This window comes from Populus alba, chromosome 1, assembly GCF_005239225.2.
Source record: "Populus alba chromosome 1, ASM523922v2, whole genome shotgun sequence".
Taxonomy (NCBI): domain Eukaryota; kingdom Viridiplantae; phylum Streptophyta; class Magnoliopsida; order Malpighiales; family Salicaceae; genus Populus; species Populus alba.
The window spans coordinates 13,148,688-13,161,055 of NC_133284.1; the positions used below are offsets into that span (position 1 = coordinate 13,148,688).

The following is a 12,368-nucleotide window of genomic DNA, read 5'->3' on the forward strand; positions in this document are numbered from 1 at the left end:
ACTATATCTGTTTGTATGATTTTTTTATTAGTTTATAATAATTAGCCAGACTTAATTTATGTGACTTGGGTGAATCTTGAACGAGTCACATCATAAAGTTTTGAAATAAAGGACATACACCATATATATTATGTCGCTATCCTGGGAAGGCCAAGAAACTCCATTAACAGGAGTCCCAGTAAGCGTGCTAAATAGCATGTCAATAGCACCTTCCAGGAAGGCTGAAATCAATGGAAACCTCATTCTTTCTTATAATTAATTAAACTTTCGAATGATACTGTTCCTTGTCCACTAATTTGCAGTTTTGCACTATTAAATGAAGAGAAAAATGCACGAGGCATGCAATTGAACCACTAAACAGTGGGGCGTTGAAGCCAAAGTTATTAGAAATGTTGTCCTTACATGTGAGGATAGCTGGTTGGTAGGGAAAATTATTGTAATGTAAATTATGTTAAATTCCAATTGTTTGGTTCAAGATTTTGGTGATGTCCTCGGTATTAGGGTTCCTTTTGTCTCGATCTCTCACCTTAACTAGCCCATCCCCTATTTAACTCCTCTCTCCATTTGTTTTCACATCACCTCTATCACCGATCTCATATGTTACGAGTACTATGGCTGCAGAGATTGGCCTTCTCTCCTTGACCCAACAGCTCCAAAAATTGCCTCAATCTCAACAAAATCAGTATCAACATCAACTGAGCCCGAATGAGACCCCTAGTGTCTGGATGTGGAACCCTAAGCAAACTCAAGAAGAGGATGATTCATGGGAGGTTAGAGCCTTCGCAGAGGATACCGGCAACATCAACGGCACCACTTGGCCACCGAGGTCTTATAATTGCACCTTTTGTAGAAGGGAATTCCGCTCAGCTCAAGCCCTAGGGGGTCACATGAACGTTCACCGCCGTGACCGTGCCAGGCTCCACCAAACACAGCCTGGTTCAATCAACCCCAACTCATCAACTTCCAGTTCTTCCTTGTCTACTTTTATAATCCCAACTCAAGAATTTCCCCCAAATGCCAGGTTATGCTTACTTTACCAACTACCAAACCCTAATGGAGTCTTCACTCCCGCAACTATGAATGCATGTGCTACTGATTCACCTTCTACTCTCCTCTCTATCACACCGTATCCCCATAACAACTTGATAGAGAAATCTCTTAATTTTCTAGTAGCTCCACCTGAGATAAATACTTCTCATTGTTACTCAATCAAAGCCGAGCCCTCGGCATCCATTGATAATAGCGACAACAACTTTAAGGAGTTGGCACACGAAGAACTTGATCTAGAGCTCCGGCTAGGACACAGATTGACAACACCACCACCACCATCATAATAGATAAGAAAGCTTCAGTATGTTCGAGTGTTATTTGTTTTAGTGCTATGTGTGTTGAAGTGAGGTTCTCTTTCTTTTTTTTTCTTTGTTTTTCTCCAATTAAACAAAATTAGCTCATCAGAGAGTGTGAAGTTCAAGGTGCTGTGGAACTTGAAAGAGGAAAGCAAAAGAAAAGCACCATGTAAATTCGAAGAGAGAAAATTAATGGTTTATTCATTGACAAATAAAGGACGCGATATTAGGGCTTGATTGCTCCACTGGCAAAGTTGGCAATGCACTGTCATTTTCTATTACGGATCTATGTATAAAGTATGTCTGGAAGACATTTCCGTGGGCACTATTTGTATTAATATCTAAGACGGATTCACACCCCTCTTTTTCCACAAATACAGAGCTGCCATGTTTTAGCATTTCGATTACAGAAAGTGCATCTTCGAAGAGACATTTAAACCATTTAAAAGGATATCTCTTTAGATTTTATTTAACAATTTAACTTATTAGATTGAGATGAATTTTTAATATGATATCAAAATTTTAATTATCCAACAGTTATAAGTTCGAATATTACCATTTCTATTTATTTAATAAAAATCAAGTATAAAATAAAATAAACATGTATAAGTTTCAAGTTTAATGAGCTTTCATTTAAAGTGATGTATTAAAAAATAATATATAAATTATATTTTAAAATTTCACTAAATAATTTAAATTATTAAATTAAAACAATTTTTTTATAGTAAAAAATCCAATGAATCGATTTTCCTGATAAAGCCGTACCCTGTAGTTTCAGATATTAATTTATTCATGCTTCTACCACAAGATTATTTGTGCTATAAGACTTCCCTTGATAGGCGTACAAAAAACAAAAAGGTAACCGAGATTTTTATTCTTTTCTTTTTAATTACTCTTTCTTTGATTGTGGATTTTTCTTTTTTTATTTTATTTTTTAACAAGGCTATGAATCTTGCCGAGTGAACCTTATGCAATGCTTGCTATAGTTATTTCAAGGATCTACAAGTACAAGCTAGTGCCTTCAAATTACATACAAATTTAGTATTTTTATTTATTTGTATCGTAGTAACTTACCTTATCAATCATTAATTTAACTAATTATCTTGTAATAATTAATGCTAGTCACTAATATTATTATACAATTACACTTCAAAAATAAAATAAATACTATTCATTTTGGTAACGAGGAAGTGATTATGAACCATTAAATACATTCATTAAATAAATAGTATGAACTTATCTTATCTTTCCATAATTTAGTTAATTATTTTGTAATTGTGATAGTTAAAATAATTAAGTATAATTGTAATAAAAAAAGGTTCCTTGTTACTTGGAAAAGAAAAGAAAAGATATTGTTTAATTTATAAAGAAATCATTTGTAAGTAATTACGAATTAATAAGTATTTACATTTATTTCATTCTAAATACTATTTTATTATTTCATAACTTTAAAGGCACTGTAGTTATAGTAACTTGGAAGTAATCGTAACAAAACCCGTGTGCATTATTGAAGTTGAAAATATTCTATTCTCCATGATCAATAATAATTTTTGTTTAATAGTAGGTAACAATTGTTGAGATTTTTTATTGCTGACTTTGTCAATATTTCTGTTAAATAAATCATATTGCATAGGACACGTAGACTAAATCTATAACTGATTTCCTATTTGTTACCACATAAAACATGGGTTGTTAAGTTTTCTGTTAAACTTCATGTAAGGCTTATATAAGCCATCTTCTACATTGCTTTAATTAATAAGAAAATGCAATATCAAGTACTTTGTTGTAAGTTGTTTTATCTTCAACAAAATTGGTATCAAAGCTTGCTATAGAATTTAGTTGTGAGTGACAAAAAACTGCAATTTCTTAAGGAGAGTTTAAAGAGTTAAACACAGAGAGTGAGAGAATTATTTTAAAGGAGAGTTAAACATAGAGAGTTTTTTAAATACAGAGAGCAAAGAGTTTTTTTTTTTTTTTAAACACAGAGAGCATTATCAAATGGTAACTGAAAATTTGTTTGTTCAACCTGCAATTCCCAAGTTCGATGGTTATTATGATCATTGGTCCATGCTTATGGAAAACTTTCTTCGCTAAAAAGAATACTGGAGCTTGGTGGAGAATGGTGTTTCTAGTGCAGCTGAAGGAGTTGAAATTACTGAAGCACAGCGATAATCTATTAATGATCAAAAGCTGAAAGACTTGAAAGTAAAAAACTACTTGTTTCAAGCTATTGATCGGACTGTTATGGAAACAATTCTCAATAGAGACACAGCCAATCACATCTGGGACTCCATGAAGCAGAAATACCAGGGATGTACAAGAGTGAAACGAGCACAGCTTCAAGCTCTTAGAAAAAATTTGAAATTCTACAAATGAAGGAAGGGGAGAATGTTGATGCATATTTTGCCCGAACACTCATCATATCCAACAAGATGAAGATTCATGGTGAAAATATACAACAAGTCATGATCATTGAAAAGATATTGAGATCAATGACTTCAAGGTTTGACTATGTGGTGTGTTCTGTTGAAGAATCCAATAATTTAGACACATTAACTATTGATGAATTAGATAGCAGTTTACTTGTCCATGAGTAGAGGATGAATAGGCACCAAAGAGATGAGCAGGCATTGAAAGTTACATATGATAACAGATTTGGTGGAAGAAGAGGCAATTAAGGACGTGGAGCATTTCGGGAAAGAGGCAGAGGAAGAATCAATCCAGTTTTTAACAAAACCTTAATAGAGTGTTATAAATTTCATCAATTGGGACATTTTTAGTATGAATATCCAAAATGGGAGAAGGAAGCAAATTATGCAGAGCTTGAAGAAAAAAAAGAGTTGTTGTTAATGTCATATGTGAAGCATAATCAGTCAGGACAAGAAGATGTTTGGTTTCTTGACTCAGGGTGCAGCAATCATATGTGTGCACACAAGCAGTGGTTCTCTGATCTTGATGAAGATTTTCAGCAATCTGTAAAGCTAGGGAATGATTCAAAAATGGTTGTGCTGGGAAAGGGTACCATACGGTTGCAGCTTGCTGGAATTATTCAGGTAATAACAAATGTCTTCTATACACCTGAATTGAGAAATAATTTGTTGAGTATTGGACAAATGCAAGAACGGGGAATGGAGTTTGTAAACTCTATCACCTAGAGAGGGGACTTATTGTGCAAACAAGAATGTCTGCAAACAGAATGTCCATGCTGCATGCAACAGTTACACCGAAAACTACCAACTGTTTTCAAACAACGTTTGAAGACAATACTCATCTTTGGCACTGCAGATATGGACACTTAAATTATAAAGGTCTAAGAATTTGCAGCATAAACAAATGGTCAGAGGATTACCACAGTTGAAAGATTCATCCAAAATCTGCACCGATTGTATGGTGGGTAAGCAACACAGGAAGGCAATTCCAAAGAAAAGTTTATGGAGAGCATCTCAAAGACTGCAACTGATTCATGTTGATATCTGCGGTCCTATCACACCTGTTTCAAATAGCAAGAAGAGGTATTTCATAAGCTTTATTTATGACTATAGCCATAAGGTGTGGATATACTTCCTTGCTGCCAAATCTCAAGCATTCACTGTTTTTAAGAATTATAAAAACATGGTTGAAAAAGAAGCAGGAACTTTCATTTGTTGCCTGCGTACAGATAGAGGTGGGGAGTTTACATCTTTTGAGTTCAATGATTTTTGCAAAGATCATGGTATTAGCAGACAACTCACTACAGCCTATACTCCCCAATAAAATAGAGTGGCTGAACGCAAGAATAGGACCATCATGAACATGGTCAGAAGCATGTTGTCGGAGAAACAAGTTCCAAAGAAATTCTGGCCAGAAGCTATAAACTGGACAACACATGTGCTTAATCAAAGTCCTAATTTGGCAGTAAAAGAAATGACTCCTGAAGAAGCTTGGAGTGGTGTTAAACCAAATGTGAATTATTTTCGGGTCTTTGGATGTATTGGGCACGTTCATGTGCCAGATAATTTAAGAAAGAAGCTGGATGATAAAAGTTTTAAATGTGTGCTGTTAGGAATGAGTGAAGAGTCTAAAGCATATAGACTTTATAATCCAATATCCGGGAAGATAGTAACAAGCAGAGATGTGGTCTTTGATGAGAAAGAATGTTGGAATTGGCAAGGGAATGATGAAGTACCAGTATCTAATACTCTTGAGTGGGGAGACAACAATGAAGAGAGTGAGCGTGATGAAGCAGAAGAAGAAACAAAAGCTGATCAAAATGAAGAAGATGAAGAAGAGATAGAAGTTGGCTTATCTTTATGTAATACAGAAGCCAATGCAGAAGCCAGCCTATCTTTATGCAATCCTATTAGAGCAAATTCAGCCAATGCAGAAGCTAGCTCATCTTCATGCAATCCTGTTAGAGCAAATTCACGTTCACTTGCAGCACACTCAACAGAAGCTAGAAGAAGCATTGTTAGAGCAAATTCACGTTCACTTGCAGCACACTCAACATAAGCTAGAAGAAGCATTGTTAGAGCAAATTCACGTTCACTTGCAGCACACTCAACATAAGCTGGAAGAAGCACATATAGTTCACTAGATAACTTGTATAGTTCCCTTATAGAAGATTCACTAACAAGAAGAAGCAGTAGGGTGCCATTTTGGATGGAAGATTACGTGAGTGGAGGAGAATTTACAGAAGAAGAAGCTTAGCAAAACTTGTTTTTATTCACTTCACTTACTGATCCAGTCACTTTTGAAGAAGTAGTGAAGTTTTCCAAATGGAGAATTGCAATGAAAATTGAAATAGATGCAATTGAAAGAAATGAAACTTAGGAGCTGACAGATTTGCCTAAAGGAATGAAGAAAATTGGAGTAAAATAGGTCTTTAAGACTAAACTCAATAAAAATGGCGAAGTTGACAAATGTAAAGCTAGGTTGGTGGCGAAAGAGTATACACAACAACATGGCATTGATTATACTGAAGTATTTGCACCGGTGGCTAGATGGGATACAATTCGAATGGTGATTGCTTCAGCAACTCGACATGGATGGAATGTGTATCAGCTTGATGTCAAAAGTGCCTTTCTGTATGGCAAATTAAATGAAGCAGTGTTTGTTGAGCAACCACGAGGTTATAAGAAGAAAGGTGAAGAGCACAAGGTGTACAGATTAAAAAAGGCATTATATGGCCTTAAACAAGCCCCTCGTGCATGGTATAGCCGGATTGAAACATACTTTGTCAAAGAAAGATTTGAGCGGTGCAGCTGTGAACACACTTTATTTATAAAAACAGGAAATTGAGGTACAATTTTGATCGTTAGCTTATATGTTGATGATTTAATTTTTACTGGTAATATTGAAAGTTTATTTGTTAAATTCAAGAATTCTATGAAACTTGAATTTGATATGATTGATTTAGGCAAGATGAAATATTTTCTTGGTGTGGAGGTTCTTCAAAATTCTGATGGAATTTATATTAGTAAAAAGAAATATGCAAAAGATATTTTGGAGAGGTTTGGAATGGAAAAAAGTAATAGTGTGAAGAATCTAATTGTTCCTAGTGTTAAATTAATGAAGGATGAAGAAGGAGTCAAAGTAAATGCTACTATGTATAAATAGTTGGTTGGAAGTCTTATGTATTTAACTGTAACAAGGCCAAATTTGATGTATGTTGTGTGTCTCATTAGTAGATTTATGGCAAATTCAACTGAGATACACTTACAAGCTGCAAAAAAGGTGCTTAGATACTTGAAAGGTACAGTGGATTTAGGATTTTTTTTTTATCAAAAGGATGGTAATAAAGAGTTGCTGGCATATACAGACAGTGATTATGCAGTTAATGTGGATGACAAGAAAAGTACTTCCGGTTATGTATTTTTACTTAGTGAAGGAGTTGTTTCTTGGTCTTCAAAAAAACAACCGGTGGTTACTTTATCCACTACTGAAGCAGAGTTTGTCCACTACTGAAGCAGAGTTTGTAGCAGCTACATCTTATGCATGTTAAGGAGTGTGGATGAGGAGAGTATTGGAAAAACTTGGTAATTCTCAAGGAAAATGTACTATTGTGTTATGTGACAACAATTCTACAATTAAGTTATCAAAGAATCCAGTTATGCATGGGCGCAGCAAACATATTGATGTAAGATTTCACTTTTTGCGTGATCTGACTAGAGATGGAGTTGTGGAACTGAAGCATTGTGGCACACAAGAACAAATTGCAGATATTATGACAAAACCACTCAAGCTAGATGTTTTTCTGAAATTGCGCAAGTTATTGGGTGTGTGTGAGGTACCAGGATTAAACTGAAAGTATTGCTACATTCAGTTTAGGAGAGGCATTGTTGAGATTTTTGATTGCTAACTTTGTCAATATTTCTGTTAAATAAATCCTATTGCATAGGACACGTAGACTAAGTCTATAACTGATTTCCTATTTGTTACCACGTAAAACGTGGGTTGTTAAGTTTTCTATTAAACTTCATGTAAGGCTTATATAAGCCATCTTCTACGTTGCTTTAATTAATAAGAGAGTGCAGCATCAAGTATTTTGTTGTAAGTTGTTTTATCTTCAACAACAATTTCATGTACATATGAGGGTGTAAAATGGCATCTAGGTTTTTGTCTTTTTTTTTATTAAATTAATACATGGCAAGGTATTTACTTAATTATTAACTGTAATGATAAATCCCAACTTACAATAAAGAGTGTTATTCAATTTAAAGTTGGCAATGGAATGATTATTCATTTCTAGTATTGATCTCTGTCAAAGTATTTTGAAAAAAAAAGTATCCTCAGTTATATTATTTGTCAGCTAATCAATGCTCAATAATTACATATATTCTTAGTAATGCTTATGGTACCACAAATCTCAGGTCATGCCTTAGGTTGTTCTTAAGGGGGTAGTCTTGACTCCTAATGCTAATGATGTCTAATAATGGGTGACTAACAAGTTTGGAAAATACACAGTCAAATATGGAATTTTAATTCATGACAAAATAATACTTTCAGGTTTGTTTCCTTACTTTTTTTTATGTTGGAATGATCTTGTTCCTCCAAAGATTGAAGTCTTCATATGGCTCCTACTACATGATAGTATATGCAATAAAAATGTGTTAATTTGTAGACACTTGTTTGTTTATGAGAATGCTTCTTGTTCTTTTTATTATGCTCATTTGGAGACTTCAAATCATCTTTTTTTTATATTGTATAGAGTCCTGGAAATTTTTTAATAAATTTATGGAATAGTTAGGTTTTCAGTGGTGCATGTTATATATCATTGATCAAGTTTTGTTTCAATGAAAGTTCTTGTTCAAAGGAAGATTTCAAAGTCAGGCAGTCCTTATGCTTGTCAATGGTATCAATTAGGGAATCTGGTTATGTTGGACTAATTTTATTTTTAGGATAAATTCTCATACAAATCCATTAATTTCCAATTTTTACTACATCGTTTGGTGTTGTCAAAGAACCTTTTTCAGTTTAAAAGTTTCAGTTGTTAGGTAAGGTTACAAAATATGATTTATATTATTTTTTAACATATCTCATTACGAAAATATGATAATTTTCTTCAAAGAACTCATTTTTTATTATTTTTTTAATTTAAAAATGAAATTGTTTTTACAAAAATAAAAAATTATTAGAAGGACCATGCATTGTATTTATTTAAAATGATATAAAATATAGATATTTTAAAGAATATATAATTAGACTTGTCTCATAATAACATTTTATTAAATAGTTTTTGAAAAAAAATAAAAAAAAAAATATATTTGTTAGAAAAAAGATTCCAATCAAATTAATCTTTTCATTGGAATGTCAAGAAAAAAATTCTAGAAATATTCCAATGAAAATTCTAATATTTTATTCAAATCAAACTTAAAGAAAATAAATATCAAGTAGACAACAAGTCAATGCCTAACATGATTTTAACAATGTTAATAATTCATAAAAAATACTATAATTTTTAGTTCTGATGATTCAAAATATACAAATCATGTAATAATAAATTTTAACTTTGAAATAAGTTTTTGATAATTTCATGAATAAGTTTGTGGATATTCGGGAAAGGCTTGGTAATAATTGAGTTACTCTGGAATCAATTTATAAAATATTATTTTTAAAAAATTAAATTATTACATAGAGTACCCTATAAAATCCAAGCTTTTCTTTGGCTTGCCATGCATAATCGTATTCTCACCAATGAGTTGCGGTTTTGAGTACTGCCACTTTTGTCCAAGTGTTTCTGAATCTACTCTTCATGTGCTAAAAGGATTTGGATTCATCAGCTTGTTCCAGTGCCAGGTAGGAATTGTTTCTTTCAGCAGGATTTAGTTCGTTGGCTCAGGTCCAATCAAATCCAAGCAATTTGGGAGATTAATCGCATTCATATCAAAATTATTAGATGATATATAGCTTTAGATTTATCTATCTACACACACACACACACACATTTTCTAATATTTTAGTAAATAAATAAGTTGATATTATACTATTTGAAGAGTACAAATTAACTTTTTAGCAAAAAAGAGAAAGGTAAAATTAAGATCGAGTGGTCATATATATAGTTTTAGACGAGTGATTAGGAAGATTTATCACATAAATTAATAATCAAATTGATTAGCAAAGACTAGATCAGACTTACACACTCACACATATATAGACAATGCACGAAGACTTTGTGAAGTCGACCAGCATTCTGTCTCTCACTTCAATTATTGATCCCATGCGATATGCTTCAGACTTTGGGTTTATTTTGGAACAATTTAGGTGTGAATTGGTATAAAAACAATTAACTGGAGTTTTAAAATAGAAATAACAAATTCATTTATTTTTGTTTTGTTTTCTTATTTTCGAAACATAAACAGCTAACAACTGAATGTTAAAATATTTCAAAACCATTCTAAGTGGTTTTTAAATATTAATTACAACCTGGTGGTTGTTGGTTTTGTCTTTTTAATAAAAAAATCACAAGAATCAGATTTTCTGTTTATGTTTAATTCAAAAACCAAGTTTTATATTTATGTTTCCAAATAAAAAATTTAAAAATAAATAGAAACAACAAACAATACAAGTAAGGTATAGCAGTTCGGTTTAAGGGTGCGCGCGATTGAATTATTTTTTATTAAATTTTAATTTTTTTAAAATTAATTTTTTTAACTGTTTTAATATTCTCCTATTAAAAATAAATTTTATAACATATTATTTTAATATATTTTTAAATATTATTTAAATGAAAAAACATGTAATATTTGTTTCTTCCGCTTCCTGTATCCTTCTGAACTTTTCCCTGTCGTAGACCCACCCAAAAATGCTTAGGTGGACAGACTGACCAGCTAAGAGAACTCATTTACAGGCTTGAATAAATTTTAAGTGCTTGTCGGCACACACTCTGCATGGTCCCCAACCTTCCTCCTCTTCTCTTCTCTTGCCCAGCTCTGCCTTCTACCCTCTCTCTCTCTCTCTCTCTCTCTCTCTCTCCATTTTGTGAATGATATAGAAGTAGAATGAAAGACATCTAACAACCATGAATTCAGTGTCCACTGCTTATTAATACTTATAAATTAAGCTTCTTGCATATATTGCAGGGAAACCCTAGCTAGAAACTTATAAATGAGAAAAACCCTTCGGTGCATGGATTTTGAGGTATCTTTTGAAAAATAAAAATAAAAAAACCCAAGAAGAAGAAGCAATGAGCTGTGGTGTAAAAGTAAGGCAATGAAATGAATGAAATGCGTGTAAGGGGTTTTGAGGTGCAGTCGTGGTCAAGCGCATGGCGCTCATATTCCCAAGTGTTACCCAAAAAGCAGTAGTCATTGCCGTTTTCCTGATCGTTGTCTCCATAGAACCCAAGGTTTTTTCTAATTTGATAAAAATAATTTAAAAAAATATAAAATTTAGAAAAATATTTGAAAAATAATATAATTTAAAATAATGGATATTTACTTTCAAAATAGTGGATATTTATTTAATATAATATTAATTAATATATACAAAAATTAACATGAAATTCTACGAATATCCAATAACCAAGATATAAAATTGAAGATCCAATGATGAAGAAATACGAGCAAAAATAGATTGATGTTTCATGAGAGAGAAATAGAGAAGAGAAAGGAAGATAAGTCACCAAGAACACATTAGGACTCCTTTTTTACACACCTACAACCGTTAAAAAGATTTAGACAAAATGATTCTAACCACACAATAAAAAATCACTAAATAATTTTGTAATTTGTTATTGATTTTGTTTGGGGTTAATTGAACCCTAAAATACCTTAATCCAAAATTAACCTCAAACAAAAAAATTAATCAATTACAACCTCGTTTAGTAGCTTTTCATAATGTGGTTAGAATCGTCTCGTTAAGATTTTTCTAACGGTACTGAATATGTAAAAATTAGAACTCTAATGAATCTCCAATGACCTATTTTTTCTTTCCTTTCGTTTTCTTCCCTCATTTCTTTTTCATGTCACTTAGCATATCTCTATTTTTATTTATTGTTCATTAGATCTTGAATCTTATATTTTGACCATTAGATCTTTATAAATATTTATATTAATTTTTGTACATATTAATTAATTTACATAAAACATGTACATTTTGTTTCTGAGTAAACAACTATCATGCCCCAATAGCATTTGTTACAAAATTAATATTCAAAATCAAGGTTATATTTAAACTATGTTATTTTTCAAATATTTTTTTAACTTCAATTATTTTTTCAAAACTAAAACTGTTATTTTTCAAAAAAAAAAAACCTGAAACATTACCTCTTTTCCCTCACCTCACTTGACAATCATTGTAAATATAATGACAACAAATAAATGTTTATGAGTGCAGTAGTTTTTATTTTTAAATGTGTTTTAAGAGTATTTTACTTGAAAAAAAGCATAAAATTAATACTTTTTTTTATTATTTTTTAATGATTTTGATATCTAGATGTCAATGGATGAAACTACAACTTTTTTGCCTAGGAGGAGTGCATGGATGTCTGCAACATTTTTTTCTATTTTAATATTAATTTATTAATTTTGAGAGAAAAATCAAACT

General features: G+C 31.9%; 1 protein-coding gene across 1 annotated transcript; it reads left to right on the plus strand.

Moving 5' to 3' along the window:
* Nucleotides 1-359: 359 nt before the first annotated feature.
* On the plus strand, nt 360-1,769 carry LOC118039273 (uncharacterized). Its single transcript, XM_035045934.2, has one exon. The coding sequence runs from the start codon at nt 612-614 to the stop codon at nt 1,332-1,334; it is 723 nt and encodes a 240-aa protein (XP_034901825.1). The 5' UTR covers nt 360-611; the 3' UTR covers nt 1,335-1,769.
* The last annotated feature ends 10,599 nt before the right edge of the window (nt 1,770-12,368 follow it).